At 35.7% G+C, this 26,708-nt stretch overlaps 1 protein-coding gene across 1 annotated transcript in view; it reads left to right on the plus strand.

The window, feature by feature from the left end:
• Nucleotides 1-286: 286 nt before the first annotated feature.
• WDR64 (WD repeat domain 64) overlaps nucleotides 287-26,708 on the plus strand; it is a 61,599-nt gene continuing 35,177 nt past the window's right edge. Inside the window, exons 1-10 of the mRNA XM_042827353.1 lie at nucleotides 287-437; nucleotides 1,115-1,245; nucleotides 7,256-7,358; nucleotides 7,871-7,974; nucleotides 10,518-10,547; nucleotides 17,491-17,598; nucleotides 18,948-19,162; nucleotides 19,666-19,800; nucleotides 21,908-21,987; nucleotides 25,562-25,701. Coding sequence (XP_042683287.1) covers nucleotides 287-437; nucleotides 1,115-1,245; nucleotides 7,256-7,358; nucleotides 7,871-7,974; nucleotides 10,518-10,547; nucleotides 17,491-17,598; nucleotides 18,948-19,162; nucleotides 19,666-19,800; nucleotides 21,908-21,987; nucleotides 25,562-25,701 — 1,197 coding nt within the window. The remainder of the gene's footprint in view (nucleotides 438-1,114; nucleotides 1,246-7,255; nucleotides 7,359-7,870; nucleotides 7,975-10,517; nucleotides 10,548-17,490; nucleotides 17,599-18,947; nucleotides 19,163-19,665; nucleotides 19,801-21,907; nucleotides 21,988-25,561; nucleotides 25,702-26,708) is intronic.

A 26,708-nucleotide genomic window follows, 5' to 3' on the forward strand; every position in this document is an offset into this window, starting at 1 on the left:
ATGAGGACATTCCAACAACTGCCAAATGGTGGCTGAAGCAACACATTCAAATGAGAGAATTCTGTGATGCATGGGAGGGTTGTGACATCAGCTGTTCACTGACAGATTTGCCAGCTTGAGATGCTGAACTAGGGAACACCTCATTATGTACTGTTTGGTATACCTGTCATACAACTGCATCTCATATGAACTCATGTGGGAATTTAAAATCTAAGGAGCAAAACAAGGCTTGAACCACACTGTAAGGAGAGCTCTCTCCTACCTTTTTGTCCACCCTTATTAAAGGATGTCTGAATCAAAGGATTGTGATAATGAGAGTTGCTCTGCTCTCGAGGTGCCAGATTTCAAGAATGCTTTAAAGCAGTTCCAGAAACTAGTTGAAAGAATAGTAATCCAGAAGAAAAAGGAAAGATTAGGCTGGTACACTAAAGATGATGGTAAGAGATACTCTTTCTTACTGAATGATGTGTAAAAATTTTCACATCAATAATAGGTGTCATAGAAACAAGACTGTAGGAAAAATATCAAACATTCAAACTGAGACTTCTTGACTTGCCCTGTGAAAGTGATTTTAATCTCCTTTTATGGCCTATGGTAAATTATAATTATAAAGTCATAGTAATTGCTCATGAAATATAATTCACAGAGTTGCCACATACACAGATTAGCACTTCTGTGGCATTTCCACTGATCTGTAAGAGAACGTAATGATTATGTAAATCCATTGTCTTGATTGTAAACAGTTAGGACAAAATTTTGCTTTTTTTTTTCCCCTCAATGCAAGTGACTATTTATTGCCTGAAAGAATAGATTTTATCCTAGGTCATTTTTCAGGTTCATTTTAATAGAACAGGATTGTATATAAATTATGGAGTTAAGAGAAGACAAGAATAACTTTTCTTTTACCTATCTGTTTCCTATTGTGTCCTGCAAAGTGGGTGCTTTTGGAGAGTAGGCTGAACATCTTTTTGGCAAAATGCTTTAGTGGATACAGTGCAAGGAGCTGAAACTTGCACGTTGCTGATATTGAAAGAGAAAACAGGAGCTAAGGAAGATAAGGACGGAAGATGTAGCTTCACAGTTTTTAACTCTGGATGTTGTTCCTCCAATACAGATGAGATAGATTATGATGAGTTCTATAGAACCACACAGACACTTTTTGGTCCAGAAGTCAAGGAGCATAACGTTAAGGCCTTTTTCATGAAAGTAAGCAACAATCCTGATGCAAGGACAGAATGGTGTGAGGTAAGGATTTTTAATATTTATTAAATATAAGCAACTCTATTGCCATACCACCAACATTCACCTCTGACACTGTGGACCAACATAATAAAGCAGGAGGCATTATTTTTGGAGCAACCCTGATATATCACCTGAGTTTTCAAATCAAAATTATGCTACACTGTTCATATGAGTTTGAGGAAGCTGTCCTCTGTTCTAAGATGCTTGAACTTACTATGTTGATGTACATGAACGCATGTTGAAGAATAACCTGACTGAATAAAATCCTTTTTTCTGCTTGTTTTGTGAAAGAGCACTGAGCTGTTTACCAGAGCTGCTTATCCTGAAGCAATGTTTGATATACTAGATTCCTCACATGGCAGCTGGATCTGGAGCATGGACCTGAGGCTAGAAATCAGTACATCCAGTCATGAACTACTTTACTGATACACATTTGCCTCAGGCATTGCAATAAAATGCAAGAAATATTATCACTACAGTATGCAGTTTGTGCCCTGGGGATAGGTCTAACTTTAGCTAGACCATCATAAATTCTTTTTCTCCCTCATCTCCTTCCTCTTTACTCAGAGATAAATCTACACCTTACTTTAGATGGAAGACATTAAGAGCTATACTGCCATTTTAGTAGAGGGTTTTGTAACAAGAGCATTCTTCCTTATTGAATTCTGTTGTAATTTATTTTTCTGTCTCTAATGGTAAATAGCAAATTTTGGAGAGGAAAAAAAAGAATGTAATAATGAGGTAAGTATGAAACAGAATCTGACTTACCCCCTCCCAGCTTCTGGTGGCATATAGCTTAAGGATTTTCTATGCCAGATTTGCAGCTGCAGAATGTGCTTAGTATCCTCCAATAGGATTTTTATCTAACTGCTCATAAATTACTTCTGCATTTGTAAAAAAGAGATACTTCTATAGTATCCACAGCTTTATTCATTTTGTGAAAAAGTACTTTGCTTTGTTTCTTTTAGATATGGTGGTCTATTCTCCCTGTATTTTGCTTGCCTGTTTATTTGTTTTAATGTATTTTCTTTTGGGGAGAGAAGTATTTCACACAAAGTTGCTAGAACTACAACTTCCCTTACAGATAAACTTCCATTACTACATATACAAAGGTCAGAGTACTTACATTGCTCTTAAGTCTGACTCTAATTTTTTTTTAACTTGAATTGGCCTTACCCAGAAAAGTTTGAAATACAATACTACTTCATTGAAAAGCTGCAGTGAATTTTTCAAATTTTAATCCTGTTTAGCAGGAAATTTGTCAGTGATATGTATCATCAGCTATATATGCATTATGGAACACATCAATCTAAGCTCTGTTCAAAGGTAAGAATTTCTTACAAGTAGCGTGGATATAGAGATGAAAACTGTGTATAATCAATGAATATACAGATGTTATAATCATAAAATAAACAAGAGAGTTTGGCTAAGCAGGTTATTAAATCACAAATAAAAAAAATAGAGTACTTACCCTTATGCTAGGCTCACTGTAAAACTCCAAAGGAAGGATCTCCAGAAGAGATTCTTCCCTGCTGGCAGTCAGCTCTTAAATAGGTCTAGGAGAGGTGCAGCCAGGTTCCACCCCTTCCAGCAGCACAGGTGAATTGCCTTCAGCTGTGCTCCTCTGGCTGACTCATGGCTCGCCTCAGGTGATCCATCAGAGGTTCAGGCCGTGATTCAGCAGTTCCCATACAACTGAATTTAGAATTCTGCAAATTTAGCTTACACTGAAACAACATTGTATCGGTCATCTGATAGTCATCCGAGCCCGATTTACATCAGCTGTAACTTGAATGTTAGCTTCTGATCTACTGTAATTGTGGTAAAATCCTTTCTGACATGAATGGAACAAAACAGATATTTACAGACTTACTGGAATGGTTTCTACTAAAATAAAAACAGGCCTATGATGTTTGATGGTGGGTCTTTTTTCTATCCTTTTTTTCTCTGTCAAACTACAGTTTCAGTTTGGTTCACTGAATCTTGGAGAGTTATAAATATCAGAAATTAAGTCAGTGTTCTTTTTCTTCTAACTATGCTAAGGGTTTATGACTGTAGCTACGCTGCAGCTCTATGGTCTCCTTATCTTTTTTCAATTCTCAATATTTAAAGATGTGTGTATTTATGCACTGGTAGGTGTATGGGAACTGCTGAGTCATGGCCTGAACCTCTGATTGATCACCTGAGGCGAGCCATGAGTCAGCCAGAGGAGCACAGCTGAAGGCAATTCACCTGTGCTGCTGGAAGGGGTGGAGCCTGGCTGCGCCTCTCCTAGACCTATTTAAGAGCTGACTGCCAGCAGGGAAGGATCTCTTCTGGAGATCACCTCTCTTGGTGTTTTGTGAGTGAGCCTAGGATAGGGGAAAGCCTTCTATTTATTCACTTTTGTTATTGTAGTCTGCTTTGCCTAACTCTTGTTTATTTTGTGATTATAGCATCCTAATATTCTTTGATTATGCAATAGGAAAGGTGGATTTATTTATTTTTTTCCACTTATATTTTTTTGCTCCTCCTCTTTTCTCTTTTTTGAAGCTACCTGTATTTAACTTTATGAGCTTAAGTCGCATTTGCTTTTCTTCTCTTCCTTAGGCTTTACATTGCTTTTAAATGAAACTTTTATTCAAAGAAGCAAATTTTCTGTTTTGCCTAGTGAAAACTATTGGAAAGGTAACTGTTCTCTTAAGAGACTGAAAGCTATTCTGGGTATTCTGCTTGAAACCAGTTGTTTGAGAGAGATGGTGACAGAAATAAGTCTTCTCTAATTGATATATTCATTCTTATAATGTTCATTAAACTGCTAATTATATTAGACAAATCACATTTCTAACTTGCAGCTTGAACACATATTGATTACCCTTTATGAAAAATGGAAGTAGCCTTGATCTTGCTTTAGCTTTCTTTTCATCACTTATTTTTTCAATTGTATCATCAATCTTGATTACTTTCTGTAACTTACCCAATATTCATCTCATCTTTTGTGATCTATGCTCTAGTTTTCAAATTTTATTCTACAAGGACTTCATTTCATCCTGTTCTCCTGAATTCTCTTGCTGTTTAACACTGTTGAGCATTTCATTTATCTTGAAAGCCAAGGAGGAAGCATACATGTCACTTCATTCTTTTGACATTCCTCTTTCATCATCTCTGTCTCTCTCCCTTCCCAGAGCTCTGAACTCTGACCATTTTCTTTTCTTCTTGCCCTCACAGTTATAAACTTTTCAAATTTACCTCTCCATATCTGGCACCTCTTTAGCTTGACAAAATCTGCAGAATTTATTTCCATTATTTGAAAAAGCATGGCCTTATGCAAGTGTTCCATTCCTTTCTCTTCCAGATGTTTCCCTTTTCCAAGTACCTTTATTTTCAAGAGTTTCCAGCATTCTCCACAGCAATATACCTATACTCAGGTGGTACTTTTCTGTGAGGGAAAAAAAAATTAAAGTCTTCTATTTAGTCATGTTAGAGTCTACTCTTAGGCATTCAGTGGCTCTAAAATATATCCTAGTCTAACAGCTATCATTTATCAAACCTCTGCATTTCTTCCCTGAAGGCGGTTGACCCTTTGAAAGCTCTATCTTAGTGGCAAACATGAAATATATGTAAATTGCATTTTGCCTCATATTGTATGTTCTTTGTCAGTCTCTGCTTATGGGCTGTGCACTAGTTGAGATCCCATCTCCATGTTGGAGTCAGCAGAAGCCATTTATGCTACTCCGAGGTATTTCTTAAATCAGAATCCTAGAATCCTTAGAGTTGGAAGAGACCCCTGAAGGCCATCTAGTCCAACCAGCTTGCAACAAACAGGGACGTGCACAGTTAGATCAGGTTGCCCAGGGCCTGATCCAGCCTCACCTTGAAAGTCTCCAGGGACAGAGAATTCACCATGTCTCTAGGCAATCTGTTCCAGTGTATAACCACCCTCACTGTAAAAGACTTTTTATTAATACTTAACCTAAATCTAACTTCTTTAAGCTTAAAGCCATTTCCCCTTGTTCCATCACCACAACCCCTGCTAAAGAGATATGCCTTTTTAGGGCAGTGTTCTGCTTGCTGAGCAGAAATCAGATGTGTCACTGTCTGGTGTCTGTAAGAGGCATGATAGGGCACACCTGGGCATCTCACTTAGAGGGCTTCCACCTCTGTTGGCCTTAGGTCAGATACTATGCTGGCCCAACCACACCATCAAGACTCAGCAGTGACCTCATATCAGGTCAGTGTACTATTTTAAAAAAAAAAAAAAAAAAAAAAAATTATCCTACCAAAAACTTAGTCCTGAGAAAGGTGAAGAGCCTGTTCTCCTTTGCCTGGAAAAATGGGAATGTGCTAAAAATGCAAAATGTCATTCTTATCTTCTAGAAAGATGAGAGGAATGATCAAGGGAACTAGAGGACTAACCTCAATCCCTGATGAAGGTGATGAAACCACTAATTCTAGAAAATATATGCAAGCACATAAAAGATAAGAAAGTGATTGGGAATAGTCAGCATGGGTTTCCAAAGGGGAAATATAGAAATTGCATATAACCAACTTAATAGGCTTCTACAATGGCATGACTATCTTGGTGGATAAGCAGAGGGCAGTGGATGATGTTTATCTTGACTATAGTAAGGATTTTAATGTTGTCTCCCATGACATACTCTTAGTCAAGCTGACCAAGGATGGGTTAGTGGGCAGGGAGACAGAAAGAATACTAGCTGAATTTCTCAGTGGTTCAAAATCAAATTAAGGCAAGATGATATTGATGTATGTGCCAGGGGTAAGTATTGGTAAATATACTATTTAATATCTTAATTGATGACGTAAATGATAGGAATTCCAGGTGTGCTCCTGTTGCAGAGATGCATTCAAACATGAATCTGTAGTTCAGATTCATGTTTGGAAACAAGATGGAAAGACAAGGTGGTGTTACAAGAAATTAAACAGAGGAAAGTAAAGGATTGTAATGGATGATGTATTGACTGACATTTTCTGATAGATTATAATTGTGTACATAGTAAGGAGGGTGCTATGAAGTGAAAGATAGAGACTAATATTTTTCTGTAAGAATATGCAGAATACTTTTTGTTGAAAGATGTACACATGAATTGCTCAGATAAGAAAATAGAAAGTTCTGGTGTATGAAAAATATTGAACTAGAAAGAAGTGTGAAGTTTTGTCTTGCATACAAGTGGGCTTTGCTTTCAGAGCACGTTAAAGGAATTGACCAGATGATGTCCATAATATGACAAAAGAGATGAAAAAGTATCTCTCTGTACAACTATAAAGGGCTGACCTCATTTCCTGAGGAGATGACTAACCTACACTTGGGTACAGGGATTGAGTTGCTGAGAGCATTTCAGCTGAAATGTTTTGCCATCCTGGGAGATATTAGCTACCAACCTGCATTTCCCCTCCAGGAATCTTCATTACCATTACTACAAATAAAACATCGTCAGGCTGAGGGAAATAGTTTAAAGAAAAAAAAAAAGTTTTAAAAAATGTTCTGTATACTTTTTTGTTTTCTCCCCCAAGCAAACAGCAATCTATGGATCTTGAGGGAAAAGCTCTTCTATGTTGACTAACCACTATGCTATTTTGAATCAGTTTACAATCGTCGTGACTTTTGTTTCATCTGCTTCCTCCAGTCTTTCATTCTAGCTGAAGTCTAGCTCAGGAAGCACAAGTAGATAAAAATGGAAAAAGGAAATGAAAAATGACTGCTTACATGCAATCATGGCAAACCAAACTGGTAGTAATAGCTTTATCAATTAGACTGTTTTTATTCCTGGTATCCTGTTTATTCTGGCTTCTTCCCAAACATTGATGAGAAGTTGTGCCTGACTAGCAGATCTCTGCAATCTAAAGTCATAGTGACAGCTAATAACTGAGAGGAATAATGGAGGGAAATTCCTTATTCAGGAATTTGAAATGATTGAAAAATGACACATAGAAATTGACTATCTGTATATAAACAGATGTTCCAGATGTAGTATAGTTTTAAACTGCTAGTTTTGTTCTATTTTGTTTTGTTCAGATTTTTGGCTATTTCATAGGAGGAAAAGGTGCTACGCCTTCCCATTTCAAAGAAGAAAACACAGTTTTCCTTACATCCGAAAAACAGCAGATTACTTATCCAGGTAATCATCTTGTGTTTAAAACAGAAACTCCCAAAATGTGTCTGTTCAGTGCTCCCTATTGCACATCTTATTGAAGTTACGGTGATAAAATCTCACGGTTGCTTTTGTTTACTAATCATGCTGCTGCTTCTTGTGTGTTCCAGAATAGGTTTCTTACTAAGGTGCCTGAGCACTCCTGAATCATTTTGAAATTATAAGGTGTCTGACTCAGACTATTTGCCTTTTGTGTCTTTTAAAAAAATACATTATATATACATATATTCTAGAAAGAACTAGCAGATGGATGATGTATTAATGCTATTTTAAAATGCAACATGATTTATAAAATCGAGTATAGAATAATATGACTATGTTTTACAGCCTTGAAGTTGGTGCCAATATGTATTTCAGGGAGATAAAATGTTCTTGGTACATGGTTTGATTTGTTTAGTATTATGGGAGGTTTTTTTTGTATGTACTGTATGTAGAGCTTTCTGTCTGTGAGATGAAGAGTCATCTTATGTCTTTCACAGTTGTTAAGGAACGAGATATGATTACAAGTATAGTGAAGGTGCCCCATCTGGATTTCACTGTAACATCCTCTCAGAAAGGAGTGCTAACTATTTTTAACAAGAAGGTAATTCTGACTCAAACTTTTCCTTGTTCTACTAGGTAGTACATACATGAACTGAGTGAACTGTGATCCAGAGTGCAAACTTACCCATAAAAAAGCCAGACATCTTTTTTAAGTTAACTTTGCCTATACTTTTAAATACAGTGGGAAATGTACATTGTTATTTTTAATTATAATCCTACTCAACAATCCATAAAAGATAAATTGATAAGTAAATAGAGTAAACAAATAGGTAAATAGAGATTGCCAATAAGAAAATGAATAGAAGTCCCTTCAATATAAAATAATCTGCCTTTTTTTTTATTCTTAAATTCTACATATACTATATTTGTCACTGTGTATTGCATACACAGTGGAAACCAGTGAATTAACTGTTTTCTGCAGCTACTGAGAATATTTAGAATGTGCAGAAAGATTTTTTGGTTGTTTGCAAAAAAGAGTTATTCTATACAGTAAGCTCTTAAAGCTTGAAAGTCTTGAATTTTCTGTCAGTCTTCATGACACTGCTTCACAGTCACTCCTCTTGTCAGCAAATTGTAGAGAAACCTGTACCATTTTAAGTAGAAGTTCAGGTTCAATATCATTTTAAAGTACATTTTGTAAATGAGTCTCTCAGATGATATTACTATTTAAACATACAATCCTAGCTGCCATGAGGTACATCACAGTTCTATGTTCATTGGCACTTTACATTTATACAATTTTAATACGACTAATTTATTAAAAGCTTTATCAAACAATGCAGTAAAGCTTTTAAATGGCAATAATATTTTCTAGGGGGTCAGCTAATTAGTGTATAACGCTTCTAACAGCGGCTCGCAAAGCAACAGTGTTCTCCTGTGGATGATTAAACAACAAAGCAATACTGCAGTTTTGGTAAATACTGAAGTAATTTGTTTGAAAGCCGAGTTCTTTGTCCTTCAGAGACTTATCCCTCTTGCATACCTACAAAAAATAATTTCACAAAGTATAATGTTAAAATTAGTTTCCTTTCTCCCTCCCCCACCTCCCCCAGCCCTCCAACTGCTTGAAGTTCTGAATTGCTGCTTTCTCATAGTCTGGACTGATGTCACTGTGACATCAGTGACTGCAGTGTAACTGATATTACACCCAGCTGCTTAACGCAGTGAATTACAGGAAGCCTCAAATCCCATTTACAAATGGGATTTACATTCTGAAAATGACTAAGTCTCTATGACATTTCAGTTGATCTGAGCAAATGACCTTTGACTTTAAAATTGCTCTGATGCATCTTGATGCAAGCAAGAGAAAAATATAGCAGTTTAGCATTGCATTCACTTGAATCTTGTTACTAAGATATGACTTCATATCATAAAGAATTAACACCTTTTACATCATTTTTCTTCAGTCAAAGGCCAAGGACTTAAAATGTCCTGTCCTTAAGCCTCAGCTAGTGAGTTTTTTTTGTCTAATCTGTCTTTTTAGCATGTTGAGAAAGGACTATGAATATACTTGCCCTGAAGGTGCTGCTTGGTAAGACTTCTGCTCAAAATATGAGCTCATGAGCAACGTACTGACAATCAGACAATGAAATTTATTCTTGTCTAATTCTTGCACTTCTAAAGTACAGACCATTAAATACATGATCTTCTTGGGTTCGTATATATCTGACATGAGTCAGTGTGTTCCATGTACATGAGTGATGAATAGCATTTGGTCTGATATAATCAGGGAATCTAACGTAAAACACACTTTAACTTTGCTACATCTGAGACATTTGACTATTATGAAACTTTTATATGGAGGAAAAGAAAGGGCCATATTCTATTCATTCACACTAAGGAAAACTGATGTCCAGTGCAAATAAGCTTTTCACAAGATCAATTTAGTATTGTTTTATCTGCTCTTTGGAAAGCACATATAACTAGTTTTTAATTGATACTGTGTGAAATCTGAGAATACCTTAAAAAGATAAAAAACCCAATTTACATATTAAGAATAAGAACAAGAAAGATTTTACACCACCACACTGCTTTTCAGTGTAGTAAACTTCAGTTTAATGTGAAACTTGTTTAACAATACTCTATTCGAAGACCATCCTTGGTAACACTGTGCATCACACCTTTGTGAGAAGAAATACCATGATCCCTGCTTCTCATTTTATGAAGTGAGGAATTGCTGGGATAGGAATGAGGCGCTACAGACTTATGGATGAGGAACATGGGCAAGAGGAGGTGAAAAAGCATCTACTAGTGTTTCATGAGGGGAAAAAACTGCTTTTGAAAACTGAACGTAGAGCTAGAAGACAAAGAAGATGACCCTGTCTCTGCTGTACAATGACACCAGACATGCCTACCTCCCTGTGACTTTCAACATATTAGTTTCCAGGACGTACTGTGATAGGAGAGTTTAAGTTCCTCACTTTACATATAGAGGAATCGTCAGTAGGTTTAAATACCTCTCTCAGATGTTAACTGCAAACTCTTTCTATTGGCTACTTAGCTTCTGTTCTGCCTGTGATACAGCAGAGCTGTTTTCAGACTTCTAGTTTAAATGCTAACAAGTTCTTATTTTTTGTTTTTCAGATGAAAGTTCTGGCAACCACCAGTGTTAAAGTAAGTTCATTTTCCTCCTTCTTTTAAAAATCATTTGAAGTAGAATTCAATAATTGTTATGGTGAAATAATCAGACACTAAGCACTGTTCAGTATGTCTTCTGACCTTGAGACTTCTGTGTAATCTGACATGGGGTACCATTGGGTGAACACACAATTTTTTCCTTTCAGTTAAGCAAGTGTTTATGTAACCTGATTTATTTCTTCTGATAAAAGAAATCTGAGATAAATTTTGCTTTTTTCTACCGAATTATCTGTTGGTAGAATTTTTACTCATTACTTTTCTAAGACATTTTCTTCTAAGCTGTAACACTTCCTTTGTTGGTGTGAAATTTGACTGAGGAAAAAAATATAACTTTGTTAGTGAAAAACAGTTCGGCATCTTGCTAGTTGGATTGGTAGGCAATATAGTATGTACTTTAAAAGCCGATTTTACCCTATGATTATCACTGCACATTTTTGGTAATTAATTTCCTTCAGTTAACCTACAGACAAGAGAAGTGCCATCAGACTTAACACAGCGCTGTGATCCCCTGACCTTAAAGTCAGTATGGGCATCTTGTGCCAGGGGACACTGCATTTGTGTTGATTCTTATTCACATGCCACGTGTGTTCTAAAATGAAATAGAAATACTCCAGGCCACAGGCCCAACTATTCAAAGTTAGCAAGTCTGGGCGTGGATTGCATTTAATTTGTTGCAAGCTAATCTGTCCTGTGGAATTGATGTGGGGAGAGAAACTGTAAAGAACATTCTTGAGACCTGCTGGCTTTAGAAACAGACTAGGGTCAATTTAGAACTTCTCTTACAATTCTGTTACAGGAGTGAATTTTAATAATTTGCTCCTGCATTGTTTCTAAATACAATTTTTCCAGTCCATATATGTAAAGGTAGAATTAGATCAGAACAATGTTCAGTGCTTTTCCCCAGGCACACCAAAGGGAAAAAGCTGGGATGCCAATCTGATGTTGCACTGGGCAGTATGTGTGTGTATAGTACTCTTTTTCATCTGGGCACTACACACTAATTTTAGAATTAATCATCAGTAGAGGTGGATGGTGTTTATGGGAAAATATTTGGCAGCAATGGCAGAATTTGCACTGTTCAAGGAGACTTTTGACTATGAAGTGAGAAAGGAGCATGGGTTTAAAATGATGGTACCTCTCCATGTTGTAGTGTAATAATTGTTGAAACTATGATTCCAAACAGATACAATATCAAAACTGGTACATTTTACAGTACCTGTGAGTGCTGATAGCTGTTCAGCTCTGCATCATCTGCTGTCTCTTTTACTATGTTCCACCTTCCAATGTTTTTCCAGCTGAGGTGCACCTACTTTTATATGCTTCCCTAGGGAAAGGAAGAGGGAAGATAGAAATAGTTCAGATTCCTCCCCTTTGGGACGGGGTATCATTGCTGCTGGGTATGACTGGATTGGTGGAGATCATTGTTGCACACAATGAAATCCTTCTAAGTCCTCTGTCTGGAGGATTAGCAGTTGCTTATTTCCTTTTTTGGTATGAGAATTGTGAAATTTTCATCACTTTTGTTAAAAATGTTTCTCTTCTTCCTACTCTGCCTTGTCTTAGGAAATGAGCAATCTTAATTTTCTTATTTAAATGTTTGCACTGAAAGGTCTTCTCCTTAGCTAATACAGCTTGATCTCATTCTTCCTCTAAATACTATGCTGAAAACAGAGTGAAACTGCCTAGTTTTGGCTGAAACTTCTTGATGTTTTTAAAAGATTTAGATCTTTGTAGAACATAATGTTTTAAGCTACTTTATTTTTAAAACTGAGATGCTATATCCTTATCCCAAACTGCTGTAAAATAAAATGGGTTGAGATAATAAGTTCTACTTTCCTTGGAGGATTAGAGGATAAATTCCACTTATTTCTTATGCAGTAGAAATAGTATGTGGAGCAGAAATGCTAAGTCATGGCTTGAACCGGTGATTGAGCATCTGGTGGGAAGGCAGGGCCAACCCAGGGGAGCTCGAGTGCACGCAATGCATCTGTGTAACCAGAAGGAGTGGAGCCAGGACCCACTACTTCCCAGACCTCATTTAAGGGTTGGCAGTGGAGGCAAGGGTACTTTGCTGGACATTTGTGCCTATCTGGGGCCTTCTGAAGGTAAGCAGATTCTTTCCTAAAGCAGAAAGGCTGTGAGATACAGTAGTTCTAGGAATAAAATCAAGTAAGTTGCAGCTATTGGAGTTTTCCTAGCATTGTGACAGTATAAATAGAAATTGAGCTGTGACTACATCGTATCAATCATTTATGATTTTGTTCCATGTATTTCATGGTGAACAGGTCACTTCAATCAAACCTGATTTCATTTCTTGATGAGATTATGTAGCTGAGCAGAAATAACAGAGGCATAAATATGAAACTTAAAACTGTACCATATTTGACTTAATACCACATGACTTTCTGTTTTTAAAATATGGCCACTGCAAAAAAAAAAAAAAAAATCAAAGTACGTATTAAATGAGTTAAGGACTGTTGACAGGGACCAAAGATAGTAGGCAGCATGGGAACACTGTTGAATGGAAATATTGATAGTGAATAAGTTGCTTCTCTTGCAACATGGAAGTGAAATGCCTTAAAAGACAGATAATACAAAATAACATCGACAAACCTAGTGGATGGAAGCTAGAGTCAGATGAGATAAAAAAAAATTGTCTTGAAGATGAGGAAGTGAAGACAGAGCCCTGGAGTGACAGGGTGAAAGAATAGTGAAAGCTGGTGTAGCTGACTGGGTTGTCTGTCAAGTACTGCACTGTAAAGAGGAGAAGCACATAAAGCTTTCATTCTAAAGCTGAATGTAGGCCACATGTTTTGCTTGTAGTCTGTCAGACTCTTCTATCTGCAGCTTCTCAGTGAGTCAAATCAGTCTGTCAATGTGCACATTGTTTTTTTTTCAGGACTTCACTCTGTTTCTGATAACTCTCAAATCCCACAAAGGAGTCTGTTTTGGCAAGAAATTTCATTGTGTATCTTAAGGATATAGCACCGTGCTCCACTATTTACACAGCCTGTTTATTCCATGGCTAACATTCTAGAACATAGAACTAGCTTGCAGGAGAGCGTTCAACTTTGGCAACAATCTCTGCACCTCTGTTAAGCTCTATATTTCTCAGTGAATGTTCTCTGGAGCGTGCTATGAAGGAAGCCAAATTCAGTTGTTTCTGCAGACCTTTGTATCTATGGGTCTTCAATGTAATTTAAGTAATTTCTCTTGATTATTTAAGACAAATTTAGTGCAACTTTTCTTAAGATGTGAATCACTTATAATGTGAAAAAAAAATTCTGTTGAAGGAAGAAGAATACTGGTGTAACTGGGTGAATATTGTCTTCCATCACTCTATTGATGTTTCATACTGCCTATATCATACTGCCTCCTATCATCTGTAGACTGAAACAGAAGAACATAACTAGCACTTCTTCCTCTACCTGTAGTGTTGGTGTTAAAATGCCAACTAGAGAACTGACTCCTACAAAAAAGAGATAATTCTCTAAATAGGCATCTAAGAAAAATAATCTTTGAAATAAAACACAAAATGTCTTTACTTTTCTTGACTTAAATTTTGGGTTTACAGGAATTTCCAGTAATTTCTAGTATAGTTTAGTCTATCCTCCTTTTCTGGTCCAATTGTTTTTTTCCATTTACAGAATAGCACTCGAGGTCTGGTTCTCCTTCAAATGTGCTACTTGTCCTCTCAAATCAATGCTCTTTTAAACCAGGCCTTTATTTTTGAACCATTGATGTAGAAAGGCTGTGTCATTCCATAAGCAAAAAAAAAAAAAAAAAAAAAAAAAAAAAAAGGAAGTGATAGGTGATATCAGTATCCTACTTTGGACTATACTAGTTTGTCAGTTATCTATAAGCTGTACTGAGTTTTTAGCTGCATGGAGCAAGATCCTCTTACAAATATCTGGATGCCTCAGTGTCTCCATGAATTAGTTAAGAGGCATAGAGAAACAGAGAACAATTTTTGTATTTGTAGCATTGTGTGAAAGCATTTGCCAGTGATGCCTACGTGCCTTTATAAAATGTTTAAAACTAGGAGATTTTGGAAAATCAGGAATTTCTACTTTAAACTTCTTAGCTAAGTCTGAGCAAGACAGTTACATCTTTTGTTCTTTGTAGTATACTTATGCCTTAAGAATTACAGAAAGCCTTTATTTAGGAATTTCAGCAGATAGTGAGCCGGAACATAGCAAAAATAAATGTACTCCTTGTGCTGTCCACTTCTGTTATCATCAGAGAAGAATAAGTAGTATAGATATAGAAATTAAGAATAGTTAGATTTGTGCTTTTATCAGGTAATCTCATATTCTAACAGTGTTCTCCCTGCCATGTATATCATTATAATTGCACAGGATTACACCTCTGTTTTCATTAATGTGAATTGTTTGCTTATGAAAAGATGTGCTTGTTGTTACCTAAAAGATGGTGTGCATTTCTTACTGTAATTCTCCAAAGTCTTATTTTTGTTTTTGCTACTTGATAATTTCTTTGATTACTCAGCAGTGTTTCACACAGTAACTGGATTGTTTCTGCTAAGTAGGTGAGAAATACTTGGTGTTCACCTGGGATAAATCACTCCAGAAGTTGTACACTGACTGACTTTTGAAGATTCAGTTGCCAGGACATTATTTTCAGGGAGCAGGACTTTTTGGATATTTTAGCTAATAGTATCAGATGTCTTCTCACATTGCTGTCCTGTAATGCAATGAGTTTTGTTTACTTGTTTCCAAGTAATATCTGAGATTCCTGTTTGTATTTCTAGGCAAGTGTATGAAAAGTATTCTGGTTTCTGGTTATTAGGGTTTTAAGTCCTTTCAGGGCCCATTATATTTCCTAAAATTTAACTACAAACACACACGCAGAAAAAAAAAAACACTCTTAGACTTGCTCTGTAAGCAGTCAAGAAGTGCAAAGATTCTCCTTATTGCTTGAGTTTGATTATCTTTTTGCCTCTGTGCCATCTCACTGTGTATGATAGCCTTTGAAGCCTGTGCAGGATGCAGCTTGGTTATTCTGGCTGCATAAGTACAAACCAGGTCTACAAGGTGATAACTTATGAAAAAAAATTTTTAATTGCCAGTTAGTTGTTGTTATCTGACACGATTGTGGAAGACCCAAAAAGTTGGAGATAGCAAAGTCTTCTGTAAGAATTACCAAGCATTCTCCGTAGCCCCTGAAGGGGTACAATTTTCCTCTTGTCTCTTGGAGAAAAGCAGTTCAAGAAATCCTTGCAAATGGATTACCGCTTGCACATGGCCATTAGAAGGGGAAAGAAACAATAGAGTATTGACATCATTGTCAGTATTATGGAACCTTTACACCAACAGCAAAATCAATACTGTGTAGAACAATTGAAACAAAAGTGGAAGCATCAGCTGCTGCCTCATCCCATCACCAGTGAGAAGAGACCAACCCCGCTCTCACTGTAAGCACCTTTCAGATATTGAAAGAGAGCAATAACGTCTCTCCTCAGCATCTCCTCTTCCCCAGCCTAAACAGCCTCAGTTCTTTCAGTGTCTCCTTGTAAGGCATATTCTCCAAGCCCTTCACAAGCCCTGTTGCCTTTCTTTGGATCTGCTCCAACACCTCAGTGTCCTTTCTGTACTGAGGTGCCTACTCAAGGTGGGATGTTACCAATGTACAGTGACAGGATTATTTCCCTAGTCCTGCTCAACGCACCGTTCCTGATAGAAGCCAGGATGCCATTGGCCTTCTTGACCACCTGGCCACACTACTGGCTCATACTTTGCTGACCAAACTGTGGTTCACCATCATTTTTGCTTCCTAACTCACTTCATGGATGAAAGCTGTGTATGGAGCACCGCAGATCCCCATTTTAGCTATTTATCAAGTACTTCCACTAAAGCTAGTATTGTTTAGAGGGTACAGGTAGGTATAGATTCCTTGAAGATCTGGGCGCCCCCCCCCCACAAAATTCTGTGTCATTGTCTAATTGTAACTTTTAAAATAATTGTTTTGCTATTCAGGTATACCAGAAAACATCCTGTATTTCAGTACATGGAGTTAATGTAGAAAATAAATATAAGTAAGATAAAAGATAAATATAAAATCTATTAATAAACCATGGGGTAAGATTTTGATGGAAAGTTTTTAAAGCTTAAAAAAAAAAAAAAAAAAAAAAAAAAGAAAAAAACATTGATACAACCTGGAGCATATTCCTTTTCTAAACCACTCTCATTTTAGGAAGGTCCATTACATTTTCAAAAATTGATAACTGTTCCAGTATATATGTTTAATGGTCAAACAAAAGCAAATTTCAGAGTATTACAGTAAATTTGAGTCTCCACTTTGCAAGGTTAATTATTTTACATTATGATCTGTATAATTGCAGGTATATTCAAAAGATGGTTTAATACAAGCATATGTACTGCATATATTTGTAAATATAGAATCTACCTATTGGAAGTATGTTTTTATATTATTTAATACAAAATACTTATTTCAGAGACATTCATTTTTGTAGGGTTTATTTTTTCGGTAGGGTTTCACCTCCAGTTGGAAATTTGAGTACCTTTAACTTTTATTTTTAATTAAATTGTATCCAAGGAAAAAAAATCCACTTTAACACAGATACATAAACCCTTAACTTCGATTTGCTGTACTCAGAATAAGTTTTTTTCAGTGTTATCACAGTTCAACAAACAGTGTACTTGTGTTGTGTATGTCCTCTTATGTGCAATCTCTGTATCTGTGAGTTTCTGATTACAGGCTGAGCCAAGCTACTGCATTTGTGAGCTACTATTGGAGTTAGAACTCAGTCTCACTAGCTTGGACTGCATCTAGCTGACTATATGGAATTTATGCAGAGATGGTTGAATACTTCTTAAAACAATAGACAAGGTTATAAATTCTCAGAAAATCCTTGTTTAGCTGCTCTTTTTGTTTTTATCAGGATACTGCTTGGATGAATGGATGTGATTTCCTAACTCAGCTGAAATGTGTTGTGGCTGTAACTGAAAGGACAATCATCGTCTGGGACTATACCTCAGTAGGGAAAAAGGTAGTGTGTTGGATCAAGCAAATGTGAAGGGAAATTTGGAGAAAGTTAATTTTTTTTTCAATGTACATTCATATCCCTTTTGCCCAACAGGATGAATGCATTAACTTTTGTCTTTGTAGGAAGGAACTCAAGGAAACCATTCTTTCTAAAGAAAGAATACTCTTTCCACACCAAATGTAATTTTTAGACTGTCTTAAAACTTGAAAGAAGAAGGAAATTCTTGTCCTATTGTTGTTGCAAACAAACTGACAAAAGCAGTTTGTTCTTCTGCGTGTATCTAATGCAGAATGTGTATGTATCTGATGTGTGTGCACAGCTATCTTGGACTGTATTAAAAATCAAGGGACAAGTCTTCCAAAGGAATTCAGCATAGACTCCTTTGAGATAACTTTTTGATTTAAAGAAAATCTTGCTTCACATATTATATTTTTGTTTTGGACTTTTCACATGTAAAAGCATATCAATTTTGATAGTATATGTTCAAGCAAGTTTATATTTATGCAAGTTTATACTTTATTATAGAATATGACTTTTTTTTTACAAGGATTTCTCATCCATGTCTTGGCTCTTTCGCCCAGTTTCTGTGGCTTTCTCAGTAGCTTTGAGGAGATATAAGAAAAAGAAGCAAAGTAAATATTTTTAGAATAAGATAAAGCTTTATCATTTTTTTTGTTTGTTCTCTTAAAATTAATAAAATTAAAAGTCCTGTTCCCATGCTCGGATAAGTCAATGGAAGTCTTTCTTTCCATTCAGTTGGAATTCTGAGAGGGAAGGCTTGAACATTTATTCTCATAGAGGTTTCCTCCAGTCATTATATCAGTGCAAGTGTGAGCTGTAACTGTCTTGTGACTGAATGAGAAATAATTATATTTTGAAATCACAGGAATAATATACAGACACTCTGTGGTATGTCTTTTCAGTGTTTCTGTGCCATACAGAGAACTAAGAAGCAGTTGATTTCTATGGTATATGAACAGTTGACAGTTTAGGTTGGCAGGGTGCTTTAATCAAATAACAGATGGAGTCCAGAGAGTTTAACCAATAAGTAGTATGATGCAGATGACCTCAAGTACTACTCCTTGGCCTTCTCACTGTAGGAAAATACCACAGTGGCTTGCAGCTGTATTCATTGCCTCATCTCAATACCTAAAAATTCAGGCTGTTTAAGCACATTTGGTACTCCTAGGCTGTATTAATAACTTCTGAACTGTGTGTTACTGTTCATTTTATGATTAGTAATTCTCTAAATCAGCTGTCTCACATTTCCTGTTGACAAAGATGTTGTCTAGAAGAAAACCATTTACAATCTTAGCAAATACACCATCCCAATAAACCACTGAATTTCACAGGGTAATTACTTCAACATCAAACCAATGGAAAACAGTCTGCTCTGTGTTTGCACGGCAACTATGTCTGATCAAGTGGGTGAGGACAGTATCCTAATGGGAGATGACAAAGGCTATGTTTACTTACTTAAAGTGACCAGTGATCACCTTGGATTGAAGCAATGTAAAGGTAAAAAAGAATCTCAACTTCAGATCTTGGATTCCAAAGATTTTAACATGTAAGTTATTTATGATAAAATATTTTATGTTGGGCGTTATTTGTTAGTTTGGAGTGTTCTCTGGACTGAGTGAAGGGTCAGCTTCTCTGTGAATTAACCCAACCTAACAAAGAAAATAATTTTTAAAACTGCAAGTAATGTAATTTGCTTGTTGTGTGAAGGAAGTGATAGAGTTTTCAGTAGATCTTACAGTAGAAGGGCTGGAGAGCAAAATTTCAGGGAAGAATTCACAATTGCTTTTATCCAGATATAGGGAAGCCTTATTGTGTCTTATTAAATAGAAGCATCGTTATTACTAGAGAAGAGCATAATTCAACTCTAACACTAGCTCTGTTCTAATATGTTTGCTATTGAGCTGAGAGATGTGTTCTGGACCTGGCTTGGATATTCAGTGATAGCATTTATTGTGTATAATCATACTGACAAAATTTGTGTCCAGCTATGGGCATGTTGCAGTAGATGCTACTAAATCCTAATAATAGCATCTCAATTTGTATCCATAGTGTTAAACGCAAGCTTCATGCTGACTGGGTTTTGAAAGTTAAATATATTTCTGACCTAAATTGTTTTGGATCCTGCTCCTCGGACAGCATTCATTCATTTGTTTTAGATGACATAAAGCGACTAGAGGACAACTTGTAAGTATGTGATAAAGTCAGAAAAATATAACTGCATGAGATTAGTGCCTTGCAAGATGCCATCTTGCTGTATTGAAGCTGTTTTTTCTAAAGCACTGATAATGCATATAAAAATACCACTGCTTGAATACTTGAACGTTTTTGTTTCCTAGCTTATAATGTAGGCAAGAATTGATGTTTGTGTTTGTTGCATCTCTAAAAATAAACTACATTGGCAGTGTTGTCTGATGTAACTTCTCAGCAGGAAAAATATAGTTAGAAAAGATTGCACTGCTATGTGTAATCATGTATCTATCTATTTAAACTTGATATCCACAAAACCAGAAGTTTCAGCTTTAGATTTAATTTCAAAAGATTCAGTTCCACTCGCTTAAATCAAGAGAACAGTTTAATCTGTGAACTGCAAAATGTTCCATTTGAGTTTTCAGTAAGTTTTGGGAAGCTAGAATTAATTTGGGAAGAAAACAAACTGGAAAATCAGAATTGTCAAAACTGTACATGCTACCACTAATCAGTTTATTGTGTAGAGTGTTAACCACAAATGTCTTGGTAGGTCTTTCAGTTAACACTAACTTCAAATGCAATAAAATATATATCTCTATGCACTTTCATACAATGGCTAACTGAAATTACATTTAGCCAATTGAATAATTACATTATCAAAATAGCTGTGCATCAAATCACTTCTGAAATGCCCTTTCCATAAGTAATTGTGGTTCCATTATATGATTTACTAGTGCTAACAAAACTTGCCCAATTGTTTCCAGCAAGCAGCTGCTACTGTACTTGAAAAGGGATGGAATGTGTCATGTCTCCTATGTGACTATTCAGTTTCTGTGTAGATGATGGTTAATGAGTGGTTATAATCTTTTCTTGTAAAGTGTGTGTGTATATATATATATGTATATATATATATATAAAGATGAAGTGTGGCAAAGATCACAAGGTACAAGGCAAGAAAGCCATGACTTGAGCAAGACCTCACACTCCCCTTATTTATGTTGTTATTGGTAAATAATCAAGACAGTTTGTTAAAGGGTAAAAATTAAGGAAAAAGATGAGAAATTGTGAAGCTATCTGCCAATCACACATTTAAGTCAATTACTCGCTATTTTACACCATCAAAAGAAGATTCCTTTGCTAGGGTTCTGGAAAGAAAGCTGTTCTCCCTTTAGTTAATAGAAACTCAACAGTCTTTTATTTAGATCTGCCTAGAAAAAATTCTTTCATCCTCAAAGTTTCCAGAGATTTTCAACATATTTACCAACATCCACAGTTACAGTTAGCAATGCCCATAGTTGTTCTCTCATTCAGTATAAATGAATTGGCTACCTATCTGGATTTCAAAGAAAAAAATATATATCTTTAAGTGTATTCTCATTTCAGTCTGTCTAGCTTAACTATATTGGCAGTCATTGTTTCCTGGCAGAGATGAGTATTAGTCTTGCTGTTGCTAAATCCCAAGTACAAAAAATTCTCATTCATTGGTAGCAATTCATGAAATGTGGAGTGATGAGGTTGTTCAAATGATGGGCTTAGATGGAACACAGAGTCAATCTCTGTTGGCTGAATGCCTGTTTTGGTATTGTTTTGTTTTAGTGAATATGAGAGAATTTTTGTAAAATATTTTTCAGGAGCTTGTCAGTCTCTTCGTGTTTTTATGCAAGATAAAATAGATAAAATAATTGCACTGTATGGACTAATATGAAATAAACTGTGGAAAAATGTACTTGGTTTATGTAAAATAGTAACTACTCTATATCCGAAACAGGCAAAGATGGTTGGTTTAATACTTGAAGCATGCTTTGAGCATATTCTTTTGTGAAGGCCTTCTTTGGCAACAATTACCACTTCAGGATTGTGTTTGGAGTGTGTCTGGCTAAGGATTCAGATGCTCAAATCAGAGACATACTATTTTAGTGGAGAGTGCCTTCATTTGCTAGCATCTAAGTCACTTATTTAGTATCTTGTTTAAAAAATAAAAAATAAAAATTACGTGTTATGCAAACAGCTATTCTATATACTACAGAGGAGTACAGTGGAATTGCACTTGACTGTGTTTTCCTACTGCTTCCTACTTGATTAACTACTTTATTGATGATTACAGACCTGTAAAAGAATTTTCTGTTCCTAGAGGAGTCAATGCCTTCACGTACTGTGGAAAAGCAAAGGTCATTGTCACTGGGGGTAAGTATGAGGCTTATATAATATTTTTCCAAGATATTGTTTTGTTGTAACTTTTTATTTTCAGTTAAAAGATAAAATAAAAACTGAGTTAGTATTTTAAGAGTACAAACAGTGGCTTCCATCTTAATTTACAGTTAACAGAGATACTGCTAATAATTGCTGGGAGTTTGGCTCTGAAGAGATGCAGTCCCTCAAAGAAATCTAATAAGGACTCAGTCTGTGTTTGATTCAGGGATTTTGTTATTTATATGACAAAACAAGAGAAAACAGTTGTTTGATCTACTATAAAACAGTTTTCCAAGCTATGGTTATGAGTGATGACTGTCTTGGTCAGGTTTTAGAAATTTCTCCTTGCTCCCTTTGCATTACTCCTTAGCCTTTCTTTCTCGTCATAAGCAGTCACACTGGCCCACCTTAATACTTTCTGTTGCTTTTCTCTTTGATCATGTTCCACCACAGTTTTGCTGTTCTTTTTTTTTTTTTTTCCTCCCAATAGAGACTCAAAAATAGTACTCTTATAACCATTTATTTCCATTATCTAATATTTTAGGAGCTTTTTTATTGCAGTGTTCATATTTCATTCTGTAGGAATGCATCTAGAGTATGGCAGCAGTCTTAGTGTATTCTGTTTGATATAGTAGTGCTTTGGAGTAACCACAGCGATGCTGTCTGTTGGTGAAAATGGCCAAGGCTCTGCTGCCCAGCCTTTATAATAAGCAAAACATGAAAATAAATTTGAGGGGGGAAAAAGCGCAACACCTAGACAAGGAAATAATGCAATTCAAGATCAAATGAAATTTACTACAGGGAAAACTAAGATGATATCCATCTTGTCTGATATTTATTTTTAGATTTCATAAATTTTATTGATTTTTTTTTTTTTTTTTTTTTTAGACACAAAATTAAAAGGGAAAGCAATAGGGCTATTAGTGAAAATCCTGAAGTACATCCTTTGAGGAGATCTTATTTAGATTGATTATTTGTCACAAAAAAACGAAGCCTGAAGAAATTTTATGATGACGTAAAGTAAGGAAGCCCTATAGGAATGTAATTGGTATTTCCTGCAGGTAGAACTGGAGAATTTTACTGTAGTGATAAAGATGGAGTAAAATATCTGAGCATGGCAGAAGATGATATACACAAGAAATAATGCTTTCTGTTACACACTGAAAATTGTTCATAGAGGAGGAAAAAAAAATCTGGATAAACTTTCTAGAAAAATAAGAACAGCAATGGTATAAAAACAGGGCAGTCATGTTGCAATACTTAAGATACTTGTGTACCACTGAATAGTGGAAGTAGCAGAAATATCCTCTTTGTTTAAAATGGTGCTTGAAATTTTTGAAAAAGATAGATTACATATATGTCTGTGTTGACCAGAGACTAGACTTGAATTGTAGGGCATTCTATCCTATCTAAACCACTACCTGATCAGAGTATTTTTGTAAGATAGGCTGTCTTGTCACTGCATTTTAATTTATCTTGACTTTCACTGCAAAAAACACAGAAAGCATAAACAACATGACAGAAGATCAATATTGTGTTCAAGAAGTCTGCAATTATGTCTTTGAAGCGTAACAATTATTCTTACGTAAAACAATCTTCCAGTTTGTTCTTGCTCATTACACTTATATTTTTGATTTGGAATCCTGTCTATCTTGTTTGCCCACTGATCTTTACTGATGTCAGAAGGCATCCTCCTGCCTCACCCTCATTTGTAGTGCTTAGTCTTGCTGCTTCCCTTGAATACAAAAGGAAGAATTCCTAGGCTGTACAGCTAATAGTCATAGGCAAGAGTGGAAATGAACTGCTGAACCAATTAAAGGATGTGATAGTCCCTTTCAAATTTACTGTGAAGTTTAGATCAGACAGGACCCCTGCAAAGCTGCACCAGGGCACGCTAGTTTTGTCTTTGTAACTTAAAAACCAGCATTCTCTCTGAGAAACACAGGAAATACAGTTAATGACATAATTAAACTCTTTCAAATGAATATAGGCACCTGAGTTAGTAAAGTCTTGTTGACTAGTAATACACCCTGAAAATCAATGGCCAGAGCAGCTAAATAGTCTAGGAATGTTACATAAAGATTTCTTTGGAATGTACAGGCACTAGTGAAAATTGTTTGTCATATTCAGCAATTAAAAAGAAAGTCCAGCCTTTGATTATACAATAGCTTATTGTGTAATCAAGGAGGATAATTTGCTAATGACTTTACTAAGCCTCAATCTATTCTTATTTAGGGATGTATTTATAGCACAAGTGGTATGCAAAGTACTGAATCCTACAATGCATTTTTCATTAGGAAGAGACTATTAAAGTGTGTTAACACTCCTACTCTTCAATCATTTATTTAGTTGTATTTGAATACTGTAATCAGTTTCACCAGTACTGTGATACATCCAAACTTTGTCTTCCAAATGTTTCTCATTTGTGGTAATGAATGAGAAAGATACAAGCAAAACTGATGCAGAGTTCACTTTTGTTGCTTAAACCTGTATTTCTTTTATGAATGAAATGATATAATCCCATTAGTGGCCTAAAATATAGAGTCCATGGTAGTTTAGAGTAACTTTTGTGTAATATTTTGCGTTATTATGCTTAAAGTGATATGGTTTTCCTCTTACTCTATATTTATTTCAATTCTAACTATGTCTTAGTCACTACATCAGAGAACAGTTACAGTAAAAAGCAAATTATGTATGTATACAGAAGCTGGAAATTACCAGCTTTGAATAATATGATAAATCATCTTTTAACCCCGCTGATTTTTCGAATGCAGTAATAAAGCAAAATCCAATCTGTTAGTGATTTCTTAGTCTAAAAGTAGCAGTTCAAGACTGATAAAAAATGGTCTTCTGTGCTTGCCCAATAGCCTTTGTGCATTCCTGGCATGAATAAAGTTAAAAATTGGTAAAAATTTCATGTAGAAAGCATTTTATGTAGGGAAAGGTTTTCTTTCTTAATGAGGCTAATTTATTTAAGATATTGAAAAGAATAACAAGTATTAGTGATTCTATTGTTGAAAGTAATTTCAATGTTTGAACACACAAATAAAAGGAGAAGACTTAATTCTCATTATATTAAGACACAAAATTTCTCATCACTAGTTACCTACCTGCCATCAACTTGCATGTCTGCTCCCCTTGCCATTATGTATGACCACCACCCCCCTTCACTAAGTGGACATTATTATTTTTTTGATCATTTTCTAAATAAGGTTTCTGAGGGGAAAAAAGTCTACACCCCAACTCTGTTTAATTATGTGTTAAGCTTTTACAGGGCCAGCACATGTAATCACAGCCAGAGCCTCTGACGTTCCCCTAACAAAATTAAAAGCCTTCAAAATGCTAATCAGTTATGTGGTTTTAATGCAAGTATGGGATCAAGCAATGAATACATGTTAACATGTAAGCTGGAATCCAGCCTTTGAAATGAAAAGTTAGTATTCTCATGTGAGTTGGCTATGCGCTGAAAGCTGAGACTTATGAGCACTAGTACCTCCATCAAGAAGCTTACTTAACAGTATTAGTGACTATTCAGTCTTTTGAGTGTATATATATATTTTTCTGACAGGTCATGACAAACTCCTTCGTTTGTGGCATCCCTATGTTAATACTAGGCCTTCAGGAAAGCTGTCTGGACATCAGCACAGTATTGTGGAAATTGTGACGAATGAAAAAGATCAGCATGTCATCAGCCTTTCATTTGCAAAGGTAAAATATTTTTCCTAATTTCAAATCAATATTTCCAATCAAAATAGCAATGTGTTTCTGAGTAATTAATACTGATAGCATCTAGTCCTAATCTTACTGATAATCTGTTTATTTTTAATTAAAAAGTAGGCTTTTAGCTTAACATTTCCGTATTTTTTTTTTTAGTAGCAAGACTAGAATTGACATATTTGACTTTTTTTTGTGTGTGCAAAAAAAACACATAATAAATATTAAAATTCTGATATTCTGTGTTACCTGTCAGCTAAATTATGGCAGAATTATTACAAAACCAGTGTCTGAATGCTTAATTCAGTACTAATCATCTGCAACAACTTCCTGCTGCTTCACTTCCCTTTCCTCTCTTTGTCAACCTACCAAATATATATGTGAGTTTTTTCTTATACTCGCCACTCTATGCACCATGATCAACTCTCAGCCTCTTTTTGAACAATGTCAGCTATGAAACTTAGTAATTAAAAGTATTGTTTGTGAATAGAAATTGTGCAGATTTTTACAAGTACAGCATGCTGATTCTTGTTCATTGCTGGCAAAATGTATAGCCAGTGGTGATGACCATGCTGAAAAAGCATGAAACATTTCACCAGAATACAGACTTTTAAATACTACACAAGCTCTTTGTTAAAGTAGCTACATCCTAAGAGTCTCCTATTAGCCTGCCATAAGGATGTCTAGCAGTAAAGAATTTCATTATCTGACACAGCAGTGCTTCTACCTGCTGTATGTTCACTGGCTACTGCAACTCAATCTCTCATGTTTTTAGGAACAGACAAAAACTGTGAACAAATAGTCTCACTGATAGAGTGAGATATCTCAACGTATATAATTCAACACTGTCCCTTCCTCTCTGTATTTATTTTGCTCATTCTGCTGCAACTGGAAGCAGTTATTTTTATTTTTTAATGCTGCAGAACGCTTTCAATACATTCAGAAACCACTGGGGGGAAAAGAACAGTCATAGGTAGGGGCTATTAAACCTGGGTGCAGGA

The sequence above is a fragment of the Centrocercus urophasianus genome, unplaced genomic scaffold (assembly GCF_019232065.1).
Source record: "Centrocercus urophasianus isolate 14NV4802_14NV808 unplaced genomic scaffold, USGS_Curo_1.0 seq_10, whole genome shotgun sequence".
Lineage (NCBI taxonomy): Eukaryota > Metazoa > Chordata > Aves > Galliformes > Phasianidae > Centrocercus > Centrocercus urophasianus.